At 55.1% G+C, this 26,837-nt stretch overlaps 1 protein-coding gene across 1 annotated transcript in view; it reads left to right on the forward strand.

The window, feature by feature from the left end:
• Positions 1–26,837, forward strand: part of pex6 (peroxisomal biogenesis factor 6) — a 127,581-nt gene that overhangs the window by 71,926 nt on the left and 28,818 nt on the right. Inside the window, exon 13 of the mRNA XM_041188137.1 lies at positions 15,472–15,533. Within this exon, the coding sequence (XP_041044071.1) occupies positions 15,472–15,533 (62 nt within the window). The remainder of the gene's footprint in view (positions 1–15,471; positions 15,534–26,837) is intronic.

Here is a 26,837-nt window from a genome sequence, read left to right on the forward strand (position 1 = left end):
TGCTGCACTGTCAGAGGGTCAGTACGGAGGGAGAGCTGCACTGTCAGAGGGTCAGTCCTGAGGGAGTGCCGCATTGTCAGAGGGTCAGTAGTGAGGGAGTGCCGCATTGTCAGAGAGTCAGTAGTGAGGGAGTGCCGCACTGTCAGAGGGTCAGTACTGAGGGAATGCTGCACTGTCAGAGGGTCAGTACTGAGGGAGTGCCGCACTGTCAGAGGGTCAGTACTGAGGGAGTGCTGCACTGTCAGAGGGTCAATACTGAGGGAGAGCTGCACTGTCAGAGGGTCAATACTGAGTGAGTGCCGCAATGTCGGAGGGTCAGTCCTGAGGGAGTGCTGCACTGTCAGAGGGTCAGTACTGAGGGTGTGCTGCACTGTCAGAGGGTCAGTACTGAGGGAGTGCCGTACTGTCACAGGGTCAGTACTAAGGGAGTGCCGCACTGTCAGCGAGTGAGTACTGAGGGAGTGCTGCACTGTCAGAGGGTCAGTACTGAGGGAGTGCTGCACTGTCACAGGGTCAGTACTGAGGGAGTGCCGCACTGTCAGAGGGTCAGTACTGAGGGAGCGCCGCACTGTCAGAGGGTGAGTACTGAGGGAGCGCCGCACTGTCAGCGAGTGAGTACTGAGGGAGTGCTGCACTATCAGAGGGTCAGTACTGAGGGAGTGCTGCACTGTCGAAGGGTCAGTACTGAGGGAGTGCTGCACTGTCAGAGGGTCAGTACTGAGGGAGTGCTGCACTGTCAGAGGGTCAGTACTGAGGGAGTGCTGCACTGTTGGAGGGTCAGTACTGAGGGAGTGCTGCACTGTCAGAGGGTCAGTACTGAGGGAGTGCCGTACTGTCAGAGGGTCAGTACTAAGGGAGTGCCGCACTGTCAGCGAGTGAGTACTGAGGGAGTGCTGCACTGTCAGAGGGTCAGTACTGATGGAGTGCTGCACTGTCGAAGGGTCAGTACGGAGGGAGAGCTGCACTGTCAGAGGGTCAGTCCTGAGGGAGTGCCGCATTGTCAGAGGGTCAGTCCTGAGGGAGTGCCGCATTGTAAGAGGGTCAGTACTGAGGGAGTGCCGCACTGTCAGAGGGTCAGTACTGAGGGAGTGCTGCACTGTCAGAGGGTCAGTAGTGAGGGAATGCCGCACTGTCAGAGGGTCAGTACTGAGGGAATGCTGCACTGTCAGAGGGTCAGTACTGAGGGAGTGCCGCACTGTCACAGGGTCAGTACTGAGGGAGTGCCGCACTGTCAGAGGGTCAGTATTGAGGGAGTGCCGCACTGTCAGCGAGTGAGTACTGAGGGAGTGCTGCACTGTCAGAGGGTCAGTAGTGAGGGAGTGCTGCACTGTCAGTGGGTCAGTAGTGAGGGAGTGCTGCACTGTCAGAGGGTCAGTAGTGAGGGAGTGCTGCACTGTCAGAGGGTCAGTACTGAGGGAGTGCTGCACTGTTGGAGGGTCAGTACTGAGGGACTGCTGCACTGTCAGAGGGTCAGTACTGAGGGAGCGCTGCACTGTCAGAGGGTCAGTACTGAGGGAGTGCTGCACTGTCAGAGGGTCAGTACTGAGGGAGTGCTGCACTCTCAGAGGGTCAGTACTGAGGGAGTGCCGCACTGTCACAGGGTCAGTATTGAGGGAGTGCCGCACTGTCAGAGGGTCAGTACTGAGGGAGCGCTGCACTGTCAGAGGGTCAGTACTGAGGGAATGCTGCACTGTCAGAGGGTCAGTACTGAGGGAGTGCTGCACTGTCAGAGGGTCAGTACTGAGGGAGTGCTGCACTGTTGGAGGGTCAGTACTGAGGGAGTGCTGCACTGTCAGAGGGTCAGTACTGAGGGAGTGCTGCACTGTCAGAGGGTCAGTACTGAGGGAGAGCTACATTGTCACGGTCAGTACTGAGGGAGTGCTGCACTGTCAGAGAGTCAGTACTGAGGGAGTGCTGCACTGTCAGAGGGTCAGTACTGAGGGAGTGCTGCACTGTCAGAGGGTCAGTACTGAGGGTGTGCTGCACTGTCAGAGGGTCAGTACTGAGGGAGTGCTGCACTGTCACAGGGTCAGTACTGAGGGACTGCCGCACTGTCAGCGAGTGAGTGCTGAGGGAGTGCTGCACTCTCAGAGGGTCAGTACTGAGGGAGTGCTGCACTGTCGAAGCGTCAGTAGTGAGGGAGTGCTGCACTGTCAGAGGGTCAGTACTGAGCGAGTGCTGCACTGTCGAAGGGTCAGTAGTGAGGATGTGCTGCACTGTCAGAGGGTCAGTACTGAGGGAGTGCTGCACTGTCGAAGGGTCAGTACGGAGGGAGAGCTGCACTGTCAGAGGGTCAGTCCTGAGGGAGTGCCGCATTGTCAGATGGTCAGTAGTGAGGGAGTGCCGCATTGTCAGAGAGTCAGTAGTGAGGGAGTGCCGCACTGTCAGAGGGTCAGTACTGAGGGAATGCTGCACTGTCAGAGGGTCAGTACTGAGGGAATGCTGCACTGTCAGAGGGTCAGTACTGAGGGAGTGCCGCACTGTCAGAGGGTCAGTACTGAGGGAGTGCTGCACTGTTGGAGGGTCAGTACTGAGGGAGTGCTGCACTGTCAGAGGGTCAGTACTGAGGGAGTGCTGCACTGTCAGAGGGTCAGTACTGAGGGAGTGCTGCACTGTCAGAGGGTCAGTACTGAGGGAGTGCTGCACTGTCAGAGGGTCAGTACTGAGGGAGTGCTGCACTGTCAGAGGGTCAGTACTGAGGGAGTGCTGCACTGTCAGAGGGTCAGTACTGAGGGAGTGCCGCACTGTCACAGGGTCAGTACTGAGGGAGTGCCGCACTGTCAGACGGTCAGTACTGAGGGAGTGCCGCACTGTCAGCGAGTGAGTACTGAGGGAGTGCTGCACTGTCAGAGGGTCAGTAGTGAGGGAGTGCTGCACTGTCAGTGGGTCAGTAGTGAGGGAGTGCTGCACTGTCAGAGGGTCAGTAGTGAGGGAGTGCTGCACTGTCAGAGGGTCAGTACTGAGGGAGTGCTGCACTGTTGGAGGGTCAGTACTGAGGGACTGCTGCACTGTCAGAGGGTCAGTACTGAGGGAGCGCTGCACTGTCAGAGGGTCAGTACTGAGGGAGTGCTGCACTGTCAGAGGGTCAGTACTGAGGGAGTGCTGCACTCTCAGAGGGTCAGTACTGAGGGAGTGCCGCACTGTCACAGGGTCAGTACTGAGGGAGTGCCGCACTGTCAGAGGGTCAGTACTGAGGGAGCGCTGCACTGCCAGCGAGTGAGTACTGAGGGAGTGCTGCACTGTCAGAGGGTCAGTACTGAGGGAGTGCTGCACTGTCAGAGGGTCAGTACTGAGGGAGCGCCGCACTGTCAGCGAGTGAGTACTGAGGGAGTGCTGCACTCTCAGAGGGTCAGTACTGAGGGAGTGCTGCACTGTCGAAGGGTCAGTAGTGAGGGATTGCTGCACTGTCAGAGGGTCAGTCCTGAGGGAGTGCCGCATTGTCAGAGGGTCAGTAGTGAGGGAGTGCCGCATTGTCAGAGGGTCAGTAGTGAGGGAGTGCTGCACTGTTGGAAGGTCAGTACTGAGGGAGCGCTGCACTGTCAGAGGGTCAGTACTGAGGGAGCGCTGCACTGTCGGAGGGTCAGTACTGAGGGAGTGCTGCACTGTCAGAGGGTCAGTACTGAGGGAGTGCTGCACTGTCAGAGGGTCAGTACTGAGGGAGTGCTGCACTGTCAGAGGGTCAGTACTGAGGGAGTGCTGCACTGTCAGGGGGTCAGTACTGAGGGAGTGCCGCACTGTCACAGGGTCAGTACTGAGGGAGTGCCGCACTGTCAGATGATCAGTACTGAGGGAGCGCTGCACTGTCAGCGAGTGAGTACTGAGGGAGTGCTGCACTGTCAGAGGGTCAGTACTGAGGGAGTGCTGCACTGTCAGAGGGTCAATACTGAGCGTGTGCTGCACTGTCAGAGGGTCAGTGCTGAGGGAGTGCTGCACTGTTGGAGGGTCAGTACTGAGGGAGTGCTGCACTGTCAGAGGGTCAGTACTGAGGGAGCACTGCACTGTCATAGGGTCAGTACTGAGGGAGTGCCACACTGTCACAGGGTCAGTACTGAGGGAGTGCCGCACTGTCACAGGGTCAGTACTGAGGGAGTGCCGCACTGTCAGAGGGTCAGTACTGAGGGAGCGCCGCACTGTCAGCGAGTGAGTACTGAGGGAGTGCTGCACTGTCAGAGGGTCAGTAGTGAGGGAGTGCTGCACTGTCAGAGGGTCAGTAGTGAGGGAGTGCTGCACTGTCAGAGGGTCAGTAGTGAGGGAGTGCTGCACTGTCAGAGGGTCAGTAGTCAGAGAGTGCTGCACTGTCAGAGGGTCAGTAGTGAGGGAGTGCTGCACTGTCAGAGGGTCAGTAGTGAGGGAGTGCTGCACTGTCAGAGGGTCAGTACTGAGGGAGTGCTGCACTGTCGAAGAGTCAGTACTGAGGGAGTGCTGCACTGTCAGAGGGTCAATACTGAGGGAGAGCTGCACTGTCAGAGGGTCAATACTGAGGGAGAGCTGCACTGTCAGAGGGTCAATACTGAGTGAGTGCCGCAATGTCGGAGGGTCAGTCCTGAGGGAGTGCTGCACTGTCAGAGGGTCAGTACTGAGGGAGTGCCGTACTGTCACAGGGGCAGTACTAAGGGAGTGCTACACTGTCAGCGAGTGAGTACTGAGGGAGTGCTGCGCTGTCAGAGGGTCAGTACTGAGGGAGTGCTGCACTGTCGAAGGGTCAGTACGGAGGGAGAGCTGCACTGTCAGAGGGTCAGTCCTGAGGGAGTGCCGCATTGTCAGAGGGGCAGTACTGAGGGAGTGCCGCACTGTCAGAGGGTCAGTACTGAGGGACTGCTGCACTGTTGGAGGGTCAGTACTGAGGGAGTGCTGCACAGTCAGAGGGTCAGTACTGAGGGAGTGCTGCACTGTCAGAGGGTCAGTACTGAGGGAGAGCTACATTGTCACGGTCAGTACTGAGGGAGTGCTGCACTGTCAGAGGGTCAGTACTGAGGGAGTGCTGCACTGTCAGAGGGTCAGTACTGAGGGAGTGCTGCACTGTCAGAGGGTCAGTACTGAGGGTTGCTGCACTGTCAGAGGGTCAGTACTGAGGGAGTGCTGCACTGTCAGAGGGTCAATACTGAGGGAGTGCCGCAATGTCGGAGGGTCAGTCCTGAGGGAGTGCTGCACTGTCAGAGGGTCAGTACTGAGGGAGTGCTGCACTGTCACAGGGTCAGTACTGAGGGACTGCCGCACTGTCAGCGAGTGAGTACTGAGGGAGTGCTGCACTCTCAGAGGGTCAGTACTGAGGGAGTGCTGCACTGTCGAAGGGTCAGTAGTGAGGGAGTGCTGCACTGTCAGAGGGGCAGTACTGAGGGAGTGCTGCACTGTCGAAGGGTCAGTAGTGAGGGAGTGCTGCACTGTCAGAAGTTCAGTACTGAGGGAGTGCTGCACTGTCGAAGGGTCAGTACGGAGGGAGAGCTGCACTGTCAGAGGGTCAGTCCTGAGGGAGTGCCGCATTGTCAGAGGGTCAGTAGTGAGGGAGTGCCGCATTGTCAGAGAGTCAGTAGTGAGGGAGTGCCGCACTGTCAGAGGGTCAGTACTGAGGGAATGCTGCACTGTCAGAGGGTCAGTACTGAGGGAGTGCCGCACTGTCAGAGGGTCAGTACTGAGGGAGTGCTGCACTGTCAGAGGGTCAATACTGAGGGAGAGCTGCACTGTCAGAGGGTCAATACTGAGTGAGTGCCGCAATGTCGGAGGGTCAGTCCTGAGGGAGTGCTGCACTGTCAGAGGGTCAGTACTGAGGGTGTGCTGCACTGTCAGAGGGTCAGTACTGAGGGAGTGCCGTACTGTCACAGGGTCAGTACTAAGGGAGTGCCGCACTGTCAGCGAGTGAGTACTGAGGGAGTGCTGCACTGTCAGAGGGTCAGTACTGAGGGAGTGCCGCACTGTCACAGGGTCAGTACTGAGGGAGTGCCGCACTGTCAGAGGGTCAGTACTGAGGGAGCGCCGCACTGTCAGAGGGTGAGTACTGAGGGAGCGCCGCACTGTCAGCGAGTGAGTACTGAGGGAGTGCTGCACTATCAGAGGGTCAGTACTGAGGGAGTGCTGCACTGTCGAAGGGTCAGTACTGAGGGAGTGCTGCACTGTCAGAGGGTCAGTACTGAGGGAGTGCTGCACTGTCAGAGGGTCAGTACTGAGGGAGTGCTGCACTGTTGGAGGGTCAGTACTGAGGGAGTGCTGCACTGTCAGAGGGTCAGTACTGAGGGAGTGCCGTACTGTCAGAGGGTCAGTACTAAGGGAGTGCCGCACTGTCAGCGAGTGAGTACTGAGGGAGTGCTGCACTGTCAGAGGGTCAGTACTGAAGGAGTGCTGCACTGTCGAAGGGTCTGTACGGAGGGAGAGCTGCACTGTCAGAGGGTCAGTCCTGAGGGAGTGCCGCATTGTCAGAGGGTCATTCCTGAGGGAGTGCCGCATTGTCAGAGGGTCAGTACTGAGGGAGTGCCGCACTGTCAGAGGGTCAGTACTGAGGGAGTGCTGCACTGTCAGAGGGTCAGTAGTGAGGGAGTGCCGCACTGTCAGAGGGTCAGTACTGAGGGAATGCTGCACTGTCAGAGGGTCAGTACTGAGGGAGTGCCGCGCTGTCACAGGGTCAGTACTGAGGGAGTGCCGCACTGTCAGAGGGTCAGTATTGAGGGAGTGCCGCACTGTCAGCGAGTGAGTACTGAGGGAGTGCTGCACTGTCAGAGGGTCAGTAGTGAGGGAGTGCTGCACTGTCAGTGGGTCAGTAGTGAGGGAGTGCTGCACTGTCAGAGAGACCGTAGTGAGGGAGTGCTGCACTGTCAGAGGGTCAGTACTGAGGGAGTGCTGCACAGTTGGAGGGTCAGTACTGAGGGAGTGCTGCACTGTCAGAGGGTCAGTACTGAGGGAGCGCTGCACTGTCAGAGGGTCAGTACTGAGGGAGTGCTGCACTGTCAGAGGGTCAGTACTGAGGGAGTGCTGCACTCTCAGAGGGTCAGTACTGAGGGAGTGCCGCACTGTCACAGGGTCAGTACTGAGGGAGTGCCGCACTGTCAGAGGGTCAGTACTGAGGGAGCGCTGCACTGTCAGAGGGTCAGTACTGAGGGAATGCTGCACTGTCAGAGGGTCAGTACTGAGGGAGTGCTGCACTGTCAGAGGGTCAGTACTGAGGGAGTGCTGCACTGTTGGAGGGTCAGTACTGAGGGAGTGCTGCACTGTCAGAGGGTCAGTACTGAGGGAGTGCTGCACTGTCAGAGGGTCAGTACTGAGGGAGAGCTACATTGTCACGGTCAGTACTGAGGGAGTGCTGCACTGTCAGAGGGTCAGTACTGAGGGAGTGCTGCACTGTCAGAGGGTCAGTACTGAGGGTGTGCTGCACTGTCAGAGGGTCAGTACTGAGGGAGTGCTGCACTGTCACCGGGTCAGTACTGAGGGACTGCCGCACTGTCAGCGAGTGAGTACTGAGGGAGTGCTGCACTCTCAGAGGGTCAGTACTGAGGGAGTGCTGCACTGTCGAAGCGTCAGTAGTGAGGGAGTGCTGCACTGTCAGAGGGTCAGTACTGAGGGAGTGCTGCACTGTCGAAGGGTCAGTAGTGAGGGAGTGCTGCACTGTCAGAGGGTCAGTACTGAGGGAGTGCTGCACTGTCGAAGGGTCAGTACGGAGGGAGAGCTGCACTGTCAGAGGGTCAGTCCTGAGGGAGTGCCGCATTGTCAGAGGGTCAGTAGTGAGGGAGTGCCGCATTGTCAGAGAGTCAGTAGTGAGGGATTGCCGCACTGTCAGAGGGTCAGTACTGAGGGAATGCTGCACTGTCAGAGGGTCAGTACTGAGGGAATGCTGCACTGTCAGAGGGTCAGTACTGAGGGAGTGCCGCACTGTCAGAGGGTCAGTACTGAGGGAGTGCTGCACTGTTGGAGGGTCAGTACTGAGGGAGTGCTGCACTGTCAGAGGGTCAGTACTGAGGGAGTGCCGCACTGTCAGAGGGTCAGTACTGAGGGTGTGCTGCACTGTCAGAGGGTCAGTACTGAGGGTGTGCTGCACTGTCAGAGCGTCAGTACTGAGGGAGTGCTGCACTGTCAGAGGGTCAGTACTGAGGGAGTGCTGCACTGTCAGAGGGTCAATACTGAGGGAGAGCTGCACTGTCAGAGGGTCAATACTGAGTGAGTGCCGCAATGTCGGAGGGTCAGTCCTGAGGGAGTGCTGCACTGTCAGAGGGTCAGTACTGAGGGTGTGCTGCACTGTCAGAGGGTCAGTACTGAGGGAGTGCCGTACTGTCACAGGGTCAGTACTAAGGGAGTGCCGCACTGTCAGCGAGTGAGTACTGAGGGAGTGCTGCACTGTCAGAGGGTCAGTACTGAGGGAGTGCTGCACTGTCACAGGGTCAGTACTGACGGAGTGCCGCACTGTCAGAGGGTCAGTACTGAGGGAGCGCCGCACTGTCAGAGGGTGAGTACTGAGGGAGCGCCGCACTGTCAGCGAGTGAGTACTGAGGGAGTGCTGCACTATCAGAGGGTCAGTACTGAGGGAGTGCTGCACTGTCGAAGGGTCAGTACTGAGGGAGTGCTGCACTGTCAGAGGGTCAGTACTGAGGGAGTGCTGCACTGTCAGAGGGTCAGTACTGAGGGAGTGCTGCACTGTTGGAGGGTCAGTACTGAGGGAGTGCTGCACTGTCAGAGGGTCAGTACTGAGGGAGTGCCGTACTGTCAGAGGGTCAGTACTAAGGGAGTGCCGCACTGTCAGCGAGTGAGTACTGAGGGAGTGCTGCACTGTCAGAGGGTCAGTACTGAGGGAGTGCTGCACTGTCGAAGGGTCTGTACGGAGGGAGAGCTGCACTGTCAGAGGGTCAGTCCTGAGGGAGTGCCGCATTGTCAGAGGGTCAGTCCTGAGGGAGTGCCGCATTGTCAGAGGGTCAGTACTGAGGGAGTGCCGCATTGTCAGAGGGTCAGTACTGAGGGAGTGCCGCACTGTCAGAGGGTCAGTACTGAGGGAGTGCTGCACTGTCAGAGGGTCAGTACTGAGGGAGTGCTGCACTGTCAGAGGGTCAGTAGTGAGGGAGTGCCGCACTGTCAGAGGGTCAGTACTGAGGGAATGCTGCACTGTCAGAGGGTCAGTACTGAGGGAGTGCCGCGCTGTCACAGGGTCATTACTGAGGGAGTGCTGCACTGTCAGAGGGTCAGTACTGAGGGAGTGCCGCACTGTCAGCGAGTGAGTACTGAGGGAGTGCTGCACTGTCAGAGGGTCAGTAGTGAGGGAGTGCTGCACTGTCAGTGGGTCAGTAGTGAGGGAGTGCTGCACTGTCAGATGGTCAGTAGTGAGGGAGTGCTGCACTGTCAGAGGGTCAGTACTGAGGGAGTGCTGCGCTGTCACAGGGTCAGTACTGAGGGAGTGCCGCACTGTCAGAGGGTCAGTACTGAGGGAGTGCCGCACTGTCAGCGAGTGAGTACTGAGGGAGTGCTGCACTGTCAGAGGGTCAGTAGTGAGGGAGTGCTGCACTGTCAGTGGGTCAGTAGTGAGGGAGTGCTGCACTGTCAGAGGGTCAGTAGTGAGGGAGTGCTGCACTGTCAGAGGGTCAGTACTGAGGGAGCGCTGCACTGTCAGAGGGTCAGTACTGAGGGAGCGCTGCACTGTCAGAGGGTCAGTACTGAGGGAGTGCTGCACTGTCAGAGGGTCAGTACTGAGGGAGTGCTGCACTCTCAGAGGGTCAGTACTGAGGGAGTGCCGCACTGTCACAGGGTCAGTACTGAGGGAGTGCCGCACTGTCAGAGGGTCAGTACTGAGGGAGCGCTGCACTGTCAGAGGGTCAGTACTGAGGGAATGCTGCACTGTCAGAGGGTCAGTACTGAGGGAGTGCTGCACTGTCAGAGGGTCAGTACTGAGGGAGTGCTGCACTGTTGGAGGGTCAGTACTGAGGGAGTGCTGTACTGTCAGAGGGTCAGTACTGAGGGAGTGCTGCACTGTCAGAGCGTCAGTATTGAGGGAGAGCTACATTGTCACGGTCAGTACTGAGGGAGTGCTGCACTGTCAGAGGGTCAGTACTGAGGGAGTGCTGCACTGTCAGAGGGTCAGTACTGAGGGTGTGCTGCACTGTCAGAGGGTCAGTACTGAGGGAGTGCTGCACTGTCACCGGGTCAGTACTGAGGGACTGCCGCACTGTCAGCGAGTGAGTACTGAGGGAGTGCTGCACTCTCAGAGGGTCAGTACTGAGGGAGTGCTGCACTGTCGAAGCGTCAGTAGTGAGGGAGTGCTGCACTGTCAGAGGGTCAGTACTGAGGGAGTGCTGCACTGTCGAAGGGTCAGTAGTGAGGGAGTGCTGCACTGTCAGAGGGTCAGTACTGAGGGAGTGCTGCACTGTCGAAGGGTCAGTACGGAGGGAGAGCTGCACTGTCAGAGGGTCAGTCCTGAGGGAGTGCCGCATTGTCAGAGGGTCAGTAGTGAGGGAGTGCCGCATTGTCAGAGAGTCAGTAGTGAGGGAGTGCCGCACTGTCAGAGGGTCAGTACTGAGGGAATGCTGCACTGTCAGAGGGTCAGTACTGAGGGAATGCTGCACTGTCAGAGGGTCAGTACTGAGGGAGTGCCGCACTGTCAGAGGGTCAGTACTGAGGGAGTGCTGCACTGTTGGAGGGTCAGTACTGAGGGAGTGCTGCACTGTCAGAGGGTCAGTACTGAGGGAGTGCTGCACTGTCAGAGGGTCAGTACTGAGGGAGTGCTGCACTGTCAGAGGGTCAGTACTGAGGGAGTGCTGCACTGTCAGAGGGTCAGTACTGAGGGAGTGCTGCACTGTCAGACGGTCAGTACTGAGGGAGTGCTGCACTGTCAGAGGGTCAGTACTGAGGGAGTGCTGCACTGTCAGAGGGTCAGTACTGAGGGAGTGCTGCACTGTCAGAGGGTCAGTACTGAGGGAGTGCCGCACTGTCACAGGGTCAGTACTGAGGGAGTGCCGCACTGTCAGACGGTCAGTACTGAGGGAGTGCCGCACTGTCAGCGAGTGAGTACTGAGGGAGTGCTGCACTGTCAGAGGGTCAGTAGTGAGGGAGTGCTGCACTGTCAGTGGGTCAGTAGTGAGGGAGTGCTGCACTGTCAGAGGGTCAGTAGTGAGGGAGTGCTGCACTGTCAGAGGGTCAGTACTGAGGGAGTGCTGCACTGTTGGAGGGTCAGTACTGAGGGACTGCTGCACTGTCAGAGGGTCAGTACTGAGGGAGCGCTGCACTGTCAGAGGGTCAGTACTGAGGGAGTGCTGCACTGTCAGAGGGTCAGTACTGAGAGAGTGCTGCACTCTCAGAGGGTCAGTACTGAGGGAGTGCCGCACTGTCACAGGGTCAGTACTGAGGGAGTGCCGCACTGTCAGAGGGTCAGAACTGAGGGAGCGCTGCACTGCCAGCGAGTGAGTACTGAGGGAGTGCTGCACTGTCAGAGGGTCAGTACTGAGGGAGTGCTGCACTGTCAGAGGGTCAGTACTGAGGGAGCGCCGCACTGTCAGCGAGTGAGTACTGAGGGAGTGCTGCACTCTCAGAGGGTCAGTACTGAGGGATTGCTGCACTGTCAGAGGGTCAGTCCTGAGGGAGTGCCGCATTGTCAGAGGGTCAGTAGTGAGGGAGTGCCGCATTGTCAGAGGGTCAGTAGTGAGGGAGTGCTGCACTGTTGGAGGGTCAGTACTGAGGGAGCGCTGCACTGTCAGAGGGTCAGTACTGAGGGAGCGCTGCACTGTCGGAGGGTCAGTACTGAGGGAGTGCTGCACTGTCAGAGGGTCAGTACTGAGGGAGTGCTGCACTGTCAGAGGGTCAGTACTGAGGGAGTGCTGCACTGTCAGAGGGTCAGTACTGAGGGAGTGCTGCACTGTCAGGGGGTCAGTACTGAGGGAGTGCCGCACTGTCACAGGGTCAGTACTGAGGGAGTGCCGCACTGTCAGAGGATCAGTACTGAGGGAGCGCTGCACTGTCAGCGAGTGAGTACTGAGGGAGTGCTGCACTGTCAGAGGGTCAGTACCGAGGGAGTGCTGCACTGTCAGAGGGTCAATACTGAGGGAGTGCTGCACTGTCAGAGGGTCAGTACTGAGGGAGTGCCGCACTGTCACAGGGTCAGTACTGAGGGAGTGCCGCACTGTCAGACGGTCAGTACTGAGTCAGTGCCGCACTGTCAGCGAGTGAGTACTGAGGGAGTGCTGCACTGTCAGAGGGTCAGTAGTGAGGGAGTGCTGCACTGTCAGTGGGTCAGTAGTGAGGGAGTGCTGCACTGTCAGAGGGTCAGTAGTGAGGGAGTGCTGCACTGTCAGAGGGTCAGTACTGAGGGAGTGCTGCACTGTTGGAGGGTCAGTACTGAGGGACTGCTGCACTGTCAGAGGGTCAGTACTGAGGGAGCGCTGCACTGTCAGAGGGTCAGTACTGAGGGAGTGCTGCACTGTCAGAGGGTCAGTACTGAGGGAGTGCCGCACTCTCAGAGGGTCAGTACTGAGGGAGTGCCGCACTGTCACAGGGTCAGTACTGAGGGAGTGCCGCACTGTCAGAGGGTCAGAACTGAGGGAGCGCTGCACTGCCAGCGAGTGAGTACTGAGGGAGTGCTGCACTGTCAGAGGGTCAGTACTGAGGGAGTGCTGCACTGTCAGAGGGTCAGTACTGAGGGAGCGCCGCACTGTCAGCGAGTGAGTACTGAGGGAGTGCTGCACTCTCAGAGGGTCAGTACTGAGGGATTGCTGCACTGTCAGAGGGTCAGTCCTGAGGGAGTGCCGCATTGTCAGAGGGTCAGTAGTGAGGGAGTGCCGCATTGTCAGAGGGTCAGTAGTGAGGGAGTGCAGCACTGTTGGAGGGTCAGTACTGAGGGAGCGCTGCACTGTCAGAGGGTCAGTATTGAGGGAGAGCTACATTGTCACGGTCAGTACTGAGGGAGTGCTGCACTGTCAGAGGGTCAGTACTGAGGGAGTGCTGCACTGTCAGAGGGTCAGTACTGAGGGTGTGCTGCACTGTCAGAGGGTCAGTACTGAGGGAGTGCTGCACTGTCACCGGGTCAGTACTGAGGGACTGCCGCACTGTCAGCGAGTGAGTACTGAGGGAGTGCTGCACTCTCAGAGGGTCAGTACTGAGGGAGTGCTGCACTGTCGAAGCGTCAGTAGTGAGGGAGTGCTGCACTGTCAGAGGGTCAGTACTGAGGGAGTGCTGCACTGTCGAAGGGTCAGTAGTGAGGGAGTGCTGCACTGTCAGAGGGTCAGTACTGAGGGAGTGCTGCACTGTCGAAGGGTCAGTACGGAGGGAGAGCTGCACTGTCAGAGGGTCAGTCCTGAGGGAGTGCCGCACTGTCAGAGGGTCAGTAGTGAGGGAGTGCCGCATTGTCAGAGAGTCAGTAGTGAGGGAGTGCCGCACTGTCAGAGGGTCAGTACTGAGGGAATGCTGCACTGTCAGAGGGTCAGTACTGAGGGAATGCTGCACTGTCAGAGGGTCAGTACTGAGGGAGTGCCGCACTGTCAGAGGGTCAGTACTGAGGGAGTGTTGCACTGTTGGAGGGTCAGTACTGAGGGAGTGCTGCACTGTCAGAGGGTCAGTACTGAGGGAGTGCTGCACTGTCAGAGGGTCAGTACTGAGGGAGTGCTGCACTGTCAGAGGGTCAGTACTGAGGGAGTGCTGCACTGTCAGAGGGTCAGTACTGAGGGAGTGCTGCACTGTCAGAGGGTCAGTACTGAGGGAGTGCTGCACTGTCAGAGGGTCAGTACTGAGGGAGTGCTGCACTGTCAGAGGGTCAGTACTGAGGGAGTGCCGCACTGTCACAGGGTCAGTACTGAGGGAGTGCCGCACTGTCAGACGGTCAGTACTGAGGGAGTGCCGCACTGTCAGCGAGTGAGTACTGAGGGAGTGCTGCACTGTCAGAGGGTCAGTAGTGAGGGAGTGCTGCACTGTCAGTGGGTCAGTAGTGAGGGAGTGCTGCACTGTCAGAGGGTCAGTACTGAGGGAGTGCTGCACTGTCAGAGGGTCAGTACTGAGGGAGTGCTGCACTGTTGGAGGGTCAGTACTGAGGGACTGCTGCACTGTCAGAGGGTCAGTACTGAGGGAGTGCTTCACTGTCAGAGGGTCAGTACTGAGGGAGTGCTGCACTGTCAGAGGGTCAGTACTGAGAGAGTGCTGCACTCTCAGAGGGTCAGTACTGAGGGAGTGCCGCACTGTCACAGGGTCAGTACTGAGGGAGTGCCGCACTGTCAGAGGATCAGTACTGAGGGAGCGCTGCACTGTCAGCGAGTGAGTACTGAGGGAGTGCTGCACTGTCAGAGGGTCAGTACTGAGGGAGTGCTGCACTGTCAGAGGGTCAATACTGAGGGAGTGCTGCACTGTCAGAGGGTCAGTACTGAGGGAGTGCTGCACTGTTGGAGGGTCAGTACTGAGGGAGTGCTGCACTGTCAGAGGGTCAGTACTGAGGGAGCACTGCACTGTCATAGGGTCAGTACTGAGGGAGTGCCACACTGTCACAGGGTCAGTACTGAGGGAGTGCCGCACTGTCACAGGGTCAGTACTGAGGGAGTGCCGCACTGTCAGAGGGTCAGTACTGAGGGAGCGCCGCACTGTCAGCGAGTGAGTACTGAGGGAGTGCTGCACTGTCAGAGGGTCAGTAGTGAGGGAGTGCTGCACTGTCAGAGGGTCAGTAGTGAGGGAGTGCTGCACTGTCAGAGGGTCAGTAGTGAGGGAGTGCTGCACTGTCAGAGGGTCAGTAGTGAGGGAGTGCTGCACTGTCAGAGGGTCAGTAGTGAGGGAGTGCTGCACTGTCAGAGGGTCAGTACTGAGGGAGTGCTGCACTGTCAGAGGGTCAGTACTGAGGGAGTGCTGCACTGTCGAAGAGTCAGTACTGAGGGAGTGCTGCACTGTCAGAGGATCAGTACTGAGGGAGTGCTGCACTGTTGAAGGGTCAGTACTGAGGGAGCGCCGCACTGTCAGCGATTGAGTACTGAGGGAGTGCTGCACTGTCAGAGGGTCAGTACTGAGGGAGTGCTGCACTGTCGAAGGGTCAGTACGGAGGGAGAGCTGCACTGTCAGAGGATCAGTCCTGAGGGATTGCCGCATTGTCAGAGGGTCAGTAGTGAGGGAGTGCCGCACTGTCAGAGGGTCAGTACAGAGGGAGTGCTGCACTGTCAGAGGGTCAGTACAGAGGGAGTGCTGCACTGTCAGAGTGTCAGTACTGAGGGAGTGCTGCACTGTCAGAGGATCAGTACTGAGGGAGTGCTGCACTGTCAGAGGGTCAGTACTGAGGGAGTGTAAACAAGAATATAAATTCATTTCATTCTCTCTCTCTCTCTCTGTCTCATAACCTCTCTCTCCCTTCCCACCCTCTCTCATTCCTTTGGGAATCTCTCTCATTTCTCCCTCCCACCCTCCAACCCCCTTTCCTTCCCCTCCCTCCCTCCCTCCCACCCCCTCCCCCCCTCCCTCCCTCTCTGCCTCACACTCCCTCCCACCCCATTCCTTCCCCACTTCCCTCTCCCCACCCACTTTGTGTGTCTCTCTCTCTCTCTCCCCCCACAGTGTTAAAGGCCCTGAGCTCATCAACATGTATGTTGGACAGAGTGAAGAGAATGTGCGAGAAGGTAAGAAACAGCACAGGAAACCCCACACTAACAGCCAGCCGGGGGAGAGGGGTCAGTGCCTGCCGGGGGAGAGGGGTCAGCGCCTGCCGGGGGAGAGGGGTCGGCGCCTGCCGGGGGAGAGGGGTCGGCGCCTGCCGGGGGAGAGGGGTCGGCGCCTGCCGGGGGAGAGGGGTCGGCGCCTGCCGGGGGAGAGGGGTCGGCGCCTGCCGGGGGAGAGGGGTCGGCGCCTGCCGGGGGAGAGGGGTCGGCGCCTGCCGGGGGAGAGGGGTCGGCGCCTGCCGGGGGAGAGGGGTCGGCGCCTGCCGGGGGGAGAGGGGTCAGCGCCTGCTTGGGGAATGGTGCACGAACATAGAATTAGGAGCAGGAGGAGGCCACTCGGCCCCTCGAGCCTGCTCTGCCATTCAATAAGATCATGGCTGATCTGAATGTAACCTTAACCCCACATTCCTGCCTAGCCCCGATAACCTTTCACCCCCTTCTTAATCAAGAATCCGTCCAGCTCTGCCTTAAAAATATTCAGACTCTGCTCCCACCTCCCTTTGAGGAAGAGAGTTCCAAACACTCACAACCCTCTGAGAGAAAACATTTCTCCTCATCTCTGTCTTAAATGGGCGACCCGGTTATTTTTAAACAGTGACCCCCTAGTTCTAGATTCTCCCGCAAGAGGAAACGTCCTATCCACATCCACCCTGTCAAGACCCCTCAGGATCTTAAAGGTTTCAGCTAAGTCACCTCTTACTCTTCTAAACTCCAGTGGATACAAGCCTAACCTGTCCAGCCTATCCTCATAAAACAACCCACCCATTCCAGGTATTAGTCTGGTAAACCTTCTCTGAACTGCTTCTAATGCATTTACATCTTTCCTTAAATAAGGAGACCAGTGCTGTACACAGTACTCCAGATGTGGTCTCACCAATGCCCTGTGTAACTGAAGCATAACCTCCCTACTTTTGTCATCAATTCCCCTCACATTAAATAACATTCTATTGTCTTTCCGAATTATTTGCTGTACCTGCAAACTAACCTTTTGTGATTCATGCACTAGGACACCCAGATCCCTCTGAGTCTCAGAGCTCTGCAATCTCTCACCATTTAGATAACAAGCTTTTTTATTCTTCCTGCTGAAATAGACAATTTCACATTTGCCCACATTACACTCCATTTGCCCGACCTTTGCCCACTCACTTAACCTATCGATGTCACTTTGTATCCTCCTAATGTCCTCTCCACAATTTACTTTCCTACCTATCTTTGTGTCATCAGCAAATTTAGCCACCATTCCTTCGGTCCCTTCATCCAAGTCAGTTATATAAACTGTAAAAGGCTGATGCCCCAGCACTGATCCCTGTGGCTCATCACTCGCCACATCCTGCCAATCAGAAAAAGACCCATTTATGCCAACTCTCTGCTTCCTGTTAGCTAACCAATCTTCTATCCATGCCAATATGTTACCCCCTACACCATGAACTTTTATTTTCTGCAATAACCTTTGATGTGACACTTTATCAAATGCCTTCTGGAAATCTAAGTACAGTACATCCACCGGTTCCCCTTTATCCGCAACACATGTGACTCCTTCAAAGAACCCCAATAAATTGGTTACGCATGATTTCCCTTTCACAGAACCATGTTGACTCTGCCTGATTGCCTTGAATTTTTCTAAGTGCCTGTTATAACATCTTTAATCATAGCTTCAACATTTTCCCTATGACAGATGTCAGGCTAACTGGCCTGTAGTTTCCTGTTTTCTGTCTCCCTCCCTTTTTGAATAAAGGAATTATATTTGCTATTTTCCAATCTAATGGAACCTTCCCTGAATCTAGGGAATTTCGGAAAATTAAAACCAGCTCATCAACTAGTTCACTAGTTACTTTTAAGACCCTAGGATGAAGTCGATGGGCTGAATGGCCTAATTTCTGCTCCTGTGTCTTATGGTCCTAAGTCCATCCGGACCTGGGGATTTGTCAGTCCGCAGCCCTAACAATTTGCTCAGAACCACTTGCTTGATGATTGTAATTTTCCCGAGTTCCTCCCTCCCTTCCATTTCCTGGTTTATAGCTGCTTTTGGGATGTTACTTGTCTCCTCTATAGTGAAGGCAGATGCAAAATACCTGTTCAATTCACCTGCCATCTCCTTGTTTTCCATTATCAATTCGCCAGATCCACTTTCCCCAGATTCACAACGTTCACTTTGTTAAGTCTTTACTTTTTTAAATAGAAACTCTTACTATTTGACTTTATATTACTCGCTAATTGTCTCGTGTACTCTAATTTTTCTCTCATTTTTTTTTGTCATTCTTTGCTGTTTTTTATGTTCTGTCCAGTTTCCTGACCTGTCACCCGTTTTTGCGTAATTATATGTTTTCTCTTTAAGTTTGAAACTATCTTTAACTTTTTTAGTTAATGGATGGTGAGTCCTCCCCTTGGAATTTTTCTTTGCTTGTTGGAATGTATATATTCTGTGCATTCTGAAAAATTCCCTTAAATATTAGCCACTGCATTTCTATTGACCTTACCCTTAACCTCATTTGCCACTTCACTTTAGACAGCCCTGCTTTCATTGCCTCCCAATTGCCCTTATTTAAGTTTTAAATACTAGTCTTGGACCCACTCTTCTCTCCCTCAAACTGAATGTAAAATTCAATCATATTATGATCACTGCTACTTGGGGCTGCCTTCACCATGAGGTCATTAATTAATCCTATCTCGTTGCTCAATACCAGATCTAGTATAGCCTGCTCTCTGGTTGGCTCCAGAACGTGCTGTTGTAAGAAACTAAGCTGAAAACATTCTATGAATTCCTCTTCTAGACTTCCTTTGCCCATATGATTTTCTAGTCTATATGTAGATTAAAATCCCCCATGATTATTGCTGTAGCTTTCTGAGAAGCTTCCATTATTTCTCCTTTGATACCTCCTCCTGCTGTGTGGTTACTGTTACGGGGCCTGTACATCACTCCCACAAGTGACTTCTTGTCTTTATCAGTCCTCATCTCAACCCAAACCACTTCTACATCCTGGTTTCCTGAACTTAAGTCATCCCTCTCTAATGTGCTAGTACCATCATTAATTAACAGCGCCACCCCTCCACCTTATCCTAACTTCCTGTCCTTCTAAAACGTCACGTACCCTTCAATAATCAAGTCCCAATCTATGTTATCCTGCAGCTATGTCTCTGTAATGGCCATCAGATCATACTTAAATATCCATTCATATCTTTTATTTCGAATGCCACATGCATTCAAATAAAGAGCCTTGAATTTTGTCATTTTATTATTTTTGTAATCTCTAGCTTTATCTGCTGATTTCCTCTTTGGATTTATACTCTAGCTAACTAGCTTGTTATTAATGAGAAAATCATTTCCCACATTGATGCCCTTATCTCTTGCCTTGTCGCTACCCTTTCTCTGTTGGTGGAAGGAGTGGGTTAAATGGTGTCTGTGGTGGAGAGAGCGGGTTAAATGGTGTCTGTGGTGGGAGGGAGAGGGTTAAATGGTGTCTGTGGCGGAGAGAGCGGGTTAAATGGTGTCTCTGGTGGGAAAGAGTGGGTTAAATGGTGTCTGTGGTGGAGAGAGTGGGTTAAATGGTGTCTGTGGTGGAGAGCGGGTTAAATGGTGTCTGTGGCGGAGAGAGAGGGTTAAATGGTGTCTGTGGCGGAGAGAGTGGGTTAAATGGTGTCTGTGGTGGGAGGGAGCGGGTTAAATGGTGTCTGTGGTGGAGAGCGGGTTAAATGGTGTCTGTGGTGGGAGGGAGAGGGTTAAATGGTGTCTGTGGTGGGAGGGAGAGGGTTAAATGGTGTCTGTGGTGGGAGGGAGTGGGTTAAATGGTGTCTGGTGGGAGGGAGTGGGTTAAATGGTGTCTGTGGCGGAGAGAGTGGGTTAAATGGTGTCTGTGGTGGGAGGGAGTGGGTTAAATGGTGTCTGTGGTGGGAGGGAGAGGGTTAAATGGTGTCTGTGGTGGGAGGGAGAGGGTTAAATGGTGTCTGTGGCGGAGAGAGTGGGTTAAATGGTGTCTGTGGTGGGAGGGAGTGGGTTAAATGGTGTCTGGCGGAGAGAGTGGGTTAAATGGTGTCTGTGGTGGAGAGAGCGGGTTAAATGGTGTCTGTGGTGGGAGGGAGTGGGTTAAATGGTGTCTGTGGTGGGAGAGAGCGGGTTAAATGGTGTCTGTGGTGGGAGGGAGTGGGTTAAATGGTGTCTGTTGGGAGAGAGTGGGTTAAATGGTGTCTGTGGCGGAGAGAGTGGGTTAAATGGTGTCTGTGGTGGGAGGGAGTGGGTTAAATGGTGTCTGTGGTGGGAGGGAGAGGGTTAAATGGTGTCTGTGGTGGAGAGAGCGGGTTAAATGGTGTCTGTGGTGGGAGGGAGTGGGTTAAATGGTGTGTCTGGCGGAGAGAGTGGGTTAAATGGTGTCTGTGGTGGGAGAGAGTGGGTTAAATGGTGTCTGTTGGTGGGAGGGAGCAGGTTAAATGGTGTCTGTGGTGGGAGGGAGAGGGTTAAATGGTGTCTGTGGTGGAGAGAGCGGGTTAAATGGTGTCTGTGGTGGGAGAGAGTGGGTTAAATGGTGTCTGTGGTGGGAGGGAGTGGGTTAAATGGTGTCTGTGGTGGGAGGGAGAGGGTTAAATGGTGTCTGTGGTGGGAGGGAGAGGGTTAAATGGTGTCTGTGGCGGAGAGAGTGGGTTAAATGGTGTCTGTGGTGGGAGGGAGTGGGTTAAATGGTGTCTGTGGTGGGAGAGAGTGGGTTAAATGGTGTCTGTGGTGGGAGGGAGTGGGTTAAATGGTGTCTGTGGTGGGAGGGAGAGGGTTAAATGGTGTCTGTGGTGGGAGGGAGAGGGTTAAATGGTGTCTGTGGCGGAGAGAGTGGGTTAAATGGTGTCTGTGGTGGGAGGGAGTGGGTTAAATGGTGTCTGGCGGAGAGAGTGGGTTAAATGGTGTCTGTGGTGGAGAGAGCGGGTTAAATGGTGTCTGTGGTGGGAGGGAGTGGGTTAAATGGTGTCTGTGGTGGGAGAGAGCGGGTTAAATGGTGTCTGTGGTGGGAGGGAGTGGGTTAAATGGTGTCTGTTGGGAGAGAGTGGGTTAAATGGTGTCTGTGGCGGAGAGAGTGGGTTAAATGGTGTCTGTGGTGGGAGGGAGTGGGTTAAATGGTGTCTGTGGTGGGAGGGAGAGGGTTAAATGGTGTCTGTGGTGGAGAGAGCGGGTTAAATGGTGTCTGTGGTGGGAGGGAGTGGGTTAAATGGTGTGTCTGGCGGAGAGAGTGGGTTAAATGGTGTCTGTGGTGGGAGAGAGTGGGTTAAATGGTGTCTGTTGGTGGGAGGGAGCAGGTTAAATGGTGTCTGTGGTGGGAGGGAGAGGGTTAAATGGTGTCTGTGGTGGAGAGAGCGGGTTAAATGGTGTCTGTGGTGGGAGAGAGTGGGTTAAATGGTGTCTGTGGTGGGAGAGAGTGGGTTAAATGGTGTCTGTGGTGGGAGGGAGCAGGTTAAATGGTGTCTGTGGTGGGAGGGAGCGGGTTAAATGGTGTCTGTGGTGGGAGAGAGTGGGTTAAATGGTGTCTGTGGTGGGAGAGAGTGGGTTAAATGGTGTCTGTGGTGGGAGGGAGCAGGTTAAATGGTGTCTGTGGTGGGAGGGAGTGGGTTAAATGGTGTCTGTGGTGGGAGGGAGTGGGTTAAATGGTGTCTGTGGTGGAGAGTGGGTTAAATGGTGTCTGTGGTGGAGAGAGCGGGTTAAATGGTGTCTGTGGTGGGAGAGAGCGGGTTAAATGGTGTCTGTGGTGGGAGGGAGTGGGTTAAATGGTGTCTGTGGTGGGAGGGAGTGGGTTAAATGGTGTCTGTGGTGGGAGGGAGTGGGTTAAATGGTGTCTGTGGTGGGAGGGAGTGGGTTAAATGGTGTCTGTGGTGGAGAGAGTGGGTTAAATGGTGTCTGTGGTGGGAGGGAGAGGGTTAAATGGTGTCTGTGGCGGAGAGAGAGTGTTAAATGGTGTCTGTGGCGGAGAAAGCGGGTTAAATGGTGTCTGTGGTGGGAGGGAGAGGGTTAAATGGTGTCTGTGGCGGAGAGAGAGGGTTAAATGGTGTCTGTGGTGGGAGAGAGTGGGTTAAATGGTGTCTGTTGGTGGAGAGAGTGGGTTAAATGGTGTCTGTGGTGGGAGAGAGCGGGTTAAATGGTGTCTGTGGTAGCAGGGAGTGGGTTAAATGGTGTCTGCGGTGGGAGGGAGTGGGTTAAATGGTGTCTGTGGTGGAGAGAGTGGGTTAAATGGTGTCTGTTGGTGGAGAGAGCGGGTTAAATGGTGTCTGCGGTGGGAGAGAGTGGGTTAAATGGTGTCTGTGGTGGAGAGCGGGTTAAATGGTGTCTGTGGTGGGAGGGAGTGGGTTAAATGGTGTCTGTTGGTGGAGAGAGTGGGTTAAATGGTGTCTGTGGCGGAGAGAGTGGGTTAAATGGTGTCTGTGGTGGGAGGGAGTGGGTTAAATGGTGTCTGTGGTGGAGAGAGTGGGTTAAATGGTGTCTGTTGGTGGAGAGAGCGGGTTAAATGGTGTCTGTGGCGGAGAGAGCGGGTTAAATGGTGTCTGTGGCGGAGAGAGTGGGTTAAATGGTGTCTGTGGTGGGAAGGAGTGGGTTAAATGGTGTCTGTGGCGGAGAGAGCGGGTTAAATGGTGTCTGTGGTGGAGAGAGAGGGTTAAATGGTGTCTGTGGTGGGAGGGAGTGGGTTAAATGGTGTCTGTGGTGGGAGAGAGTGGGTTAAATGGTGTCTGGTGGGAGGGAGTGGGTTAAATGGTGTCTGTGGTGGGAGAGAGTGGGTTAAATGGTGTCTGTGGTGGGAGGGAGTGGGTTAAATGGTGTCTGTGGTGGGAGGGAGTGGGTTAAATGGTGTCTGTGGTGGGAGGGAGAGGGTTAAATGGTGTCTGTGGTGGGAGGGAGTGGGTTAAATGGTGTCTGTGGTGGGAGGGAGCAGGTTAAATGGTGTCTGTGGTGGAGAGAGAGTTGGTTAAATGGTGTCTGTGGTGGGAGGGAGCAGGTTAAATGGTGTCTGTGGTGGGAGGGGGCAGGTTAAATGGTGTCTGTGGTGGGAGGGAGTGGGTTAAATGGTGTCTGGCGGAGAGAGTGGGTTAAATGGTGTCTGTGGTGGGAGGGAGTGGGTTAAATGGTGTCTGTGGTGGGAGGGAGAGGGTTAAATGGTGTCTGTTGGTGGAGAGAGTGGGTTAAATGGTGTCTGTGGTGGAGAGAGCGGGTTAAATGGTGTCTGTGGTGGGAGAGAGCGGGTTAAATGGTGTCTGTGGTGGGAGGGAGTGGGTTAAATGGTGTCTGTGGTGGGAGGGAGTGGGTTAAATGGTGTCTGTGGTGGGAGAGAGTGGGTTAAATGGTGTCTGTGGTGGGAGGGAGTGGGTTAAATGGTGTCTGTGGTGGGAGGGAGTGGGTTAAATGGTGTCTGTGGTGGAGAGAGAGGGTTAAATGGTGTCTGTGGCGGAGAGAGCGGGTTAAATGGTGTCTGTGGTGGAGAGAGCGGGTTAAATGGTGTCTGTGGTGGGAGGGAGTGGGTTAAATGGTGTCTGGTGGGAGGGAGTGGGTTAAATGGTGTCTGTGGTGGGAGGGAGTGGGTTAAATGGTGTCTGTGGTGGGAGAGAGCGGGTTAAATGGTGTCTGTGGTGGGAGGGAGTGGGTTAAATGGTGTCTGTGGTGGGAGAGAGTGGGTTAAATGGTGTCTGTGGTGGGAGGGAGTGGGTTAAATGGTGTCTGTGGTGGGAGGGAGTGGGTTAAATGGTGTCTGTGGTGGGAGGGAGTGGGTTAAATGGTGTCTGTGGTGGAGAGAGAGGGTTAAATGGTGTCTGTGGTGGGAGAGAGTGGGTTAAATGGTGTCTGTGGTGGGAGGGAGCGGGTTAAATGGTGTCTGTGGTGGGAGAGAGTGGGTTAAATGGTGTCTGTGGTGGGAGGGAGTGGGTTAAATGGTGTCTGTTGGGAGGGAGAGAGTGGGTTAAATGGTGTCTGTGGTGGGAGGGAGTGGGTTAAATGGTGTCTGTGGTGGGAGGGAGTGGGTTAAATGGTGTCTGTGGTGGGAGGGAGCGGGTTAAATGGTGTCTGTGGTGGGAGGGAGTGGGTTAAATGGTGTCTGTGGCGGAGAGAGAGGGTTAAATGGTGTCTGTGGTGGGAGAGAGTGGGTTAAATGGTGTCTGTGGCGGAGAGAGTGGGTTAAATGGTGTCTGTGGTGGGAGGGAGTGGGTTAAATGGTGTCTGTTGGGAGGGAGTGGGTTAAATGGTGTCTGTGGTGGGAGGGAGCGGGTTAAATGGTGTCTGGTGGGAGGGAGTGGGTTAAATGGTGTCTGTGGCGGAGAGAGAGGGTTAAATGGTGTCTGTGGTGGGAGGGAGTGGGTTAAATGGTGTCTGGTGGGAGGGAGTGGGTTAAATGGTGTCTGTGGTGGAGAGAGTGGGTTAAATGGTGTCTGTGGTGGGAGGGAGTGGGTTAAATGGTGTCTGTGGTGGGAGAGAGTGGGTTAAATGGTGTCTGTGGTGGGAGGGAGTGGGTTAAATGGTGTCTGTGGTGGGAGAGAGTGGGTTAAATGGTGTCTGTGGCGGAGAGAGTGGGTTAAATGGTGTCTGTGGTGGGAGGGAGTGGGTTAAATGGTGTCTCTGGTGGGAGGGAGTGGGTTAAATGGTGTCTGTTGGGAGGGAGTGGGTTAAATGGTGTCTGTGGTGGGAGGGAGTGGGTTAAATGGTGTCTGTGGTGGGAGGGAGTGGGTTAAATGGTGTCTGTTGGGAGGGAGTGGGTTAAATGGTGTCTGTGGCGGAGAGAGAGGGTTAAATGGTGTCTGTGGCGGAGAGAGAGGGTTAAATGGTGTCTGTGGTGGGAGGGAGTGGGTTAAATGGTGTCTGTGGTGGGAGGGAGTGGGTTAAATGGTGTCTGTTGGGAGGGAGTGGGTTAAATGGTGTCTGTGGCGGAGAGAGAGGGTTAAATGGTGTCTGTGGTGGGAGGGAGTGGGTTAAATGGTGTCTGTGGTGGGAGGGAGCGGGTTAAATGGTGTCTGTGGTGGGAGAGAGTGGGTTAAATGGTGTCTGTGGTGGAGAGCGGGTTAAATGGTGTCTGTGGCGGAGAGAGAGGGTTAAATGGTGTCTGTGGCGGAGAGAGTGGGTTAAATGGTGTCTGTGGTGGGAGGGAGTGGGTTAAATGGTGTCTGTGGTGGGAGAGAGTGGGTTAAATGGTGTCTGTGGTGGGAGGGAGCGGGTTAAATGGTGTCTGTGGTGGGAGAGAGTGGGTTAAATGGTGTCTGTGGTGGGAGGGAGTGGGTTAAATGGTGTCTGTGGTGGGAGAGAGTGGGTTAAATGGTGACTGTTGGTGGAGAGTGGGTTAAATGGTGTCTGTGGTGGAGAGCGGGTTAAATGGTGTCTGTGGTGGGAGGGAGAGGGTTAAATGGTGTCTGTGGTGGGAGGGAGAGGGTTAAATGGTGTCTGTGGTGGGAGGGAGTGGGTTAAATGGTGTCTGGTGGGAGGGAGTGGGTTAAATGGTGTCTGTGGCGGAGAGAGTGGGTTAAATGGTGTCTGTGGTGGGAGGGAGTGGGTTAAATGGTGTCTGTGGTGGGAGGGAGAGGGTTAAATGGTGTCTGTGGTGGGAGGGAGTGGGTTAAATGGTGTCTGTGGTGGGAGAGAGCGGGTTAAATGGTGTCTGTGGTGGGAGGGAGTGGGTTAAATGGTGTCTGTGGTGGGAGGGAGCGGGTTAAATGGTGTCTGTGGTGGGAGGGAGTGGGTTAAATGGTGTCTGTGGTGGGAGCGAGCAGGTTAAATGGTGTCTGTGGCGGAGAGAGTGGGTTAAATGGTGTCTGTGGTGGGAGGGAGTGGGTTAAATGGTGTCTGTGGTGGGAGGGAGCGGGTTAAATGGTGTCTGTGGTGGAGAGCGGGTTAAATGGTGTCTGTGGTGGGAGGGAGTGGGTTAAATGGTGTCTGTGGTGGGAGAGAGTGGGTTAAATGGTGTCTGTGGTGGGAGGGAGCGGGTTAAATGGTGTCTGTGGTGGGAGGGAGTGGGTTAAATGGTGTCTGTGGTGGGAGGGAGCAGGTTAAATGGTGTCTGTGGTGGGAGAGAGCGGGTTAAATGGTGTCTGTGGTGGGAGGGAGCGGGTTAAATGGTGTCTGTGGTGGAGAGAGTGGGTTAAATGGTGTCTGTGGTGGAGAGAGTGGGTTAAATGGTGTCTGTGGTGGGAGGGAGTGGGTTAAATGGTGTCTGTGGTGGGAGGGAGTGGGTTAAATGGTGTCTGTGGTGGAGAGAGCGGGTTAAATGGTGTCTGTGGTGGGAGGGAGTGGGTTAAATGGTGTGTCTGGCGGAGAGAGTGGGTTAAATGGTGTCTGTGGTGGGAGGGAGTGGGTTAAATGGTGTCTGTTGGTGGGAGGGAGCAGGTTAAATGGTGTCTGTGGTGGGAGGGAGAGGGTTAAATGGTGTCTGTGGTGGAGAGAGCGGGTTAAATGGTGTCTGTGGTGGGAGAGAGTGGGTTAAATGGTGTCTGTGGTGGGAGAGAGTGGGTTAAATGGTGTCTGTGGTGGGAGGGAGTGGGTTAAATGGTGTCTGTGGTGGGAGGGAGCAGGTTAAATGGTGTCTGTGGTGGGAGGGAGTGGGTTAAATGGTGTCTGTGGTGGGAGGGAGCAGGTTAAATGGTGTCTGTGGTGGGAGGGAGTGGGTTAAATGGTGTCTGTGGTGGGAGGGAGTGGGTTAAATGGTGTCTGTGGTGGGAGGGAGCAGGTTAAATGGTGTCTGTGGTGGGAGGGAGTGGGTTAAATGGTGTCTGTGGTGGGAGGGAGTGGGTTAAATGGTGTCTGTGGTGGGAGGGAGTGGGTTAAATGGTGTCTGTGGTGGGAGGGAGAGGGTTAAATGGTGTCTGTGGTGGAGAGAGCGGGTTAAATGGTGTCTGTGGTGGGAGAGAGCGGGTTAAATGGTGTCTGTGGTGGGAGGGAGTGGGTTAAATGGTGTCTGTGGTGGGAGGGAGTGGGTTAAATGGTGTCTGTGGTGGGAGGGAGTGGGTTAAATGGTGTCTGTGGTGGGAGGGAGTGGGTTAAATGGTGTCTGTGGTGGAGAGAGTGGGTTAAATGGTGTCTGTGGTGGGAGGGAGAGGGTTAAATGGTGTCTGTGGCGGAGAGAGAGTGTTAAATGGTGTCTGTGGCGGAGAGAGCGGGTTAAATGGTGTCTGTGGTGGGAGGGAGAGGGTTAAATGGTGTCTGTGGCGGAGAGAGAGGGTTAAATGGTGTCTGTGGTGGGAGAGAGTGGGTTAAATGGTGTCTGTTGGTGGAGAGAGTGGGTTAAATGGTGTCTGTGGTGGGAGAGAGCGGGTTAAATGGTGTCTGTGGTA

This window comes from Carcharodon carcharias, chromosome 5, assembly GCF_017639515.1.
Source record: "Carcharodon carcharias isolate sCarCar2 chromosome 5, sCarCar2.pri, whole genome shotgun sequence".
Lineage (NCBI taxonomy): Eukaryota > Metazoa > Chordata > Chondrichthyes > Lamniformes > Lamnidae > Carcharodon > Carcharodon carcharias.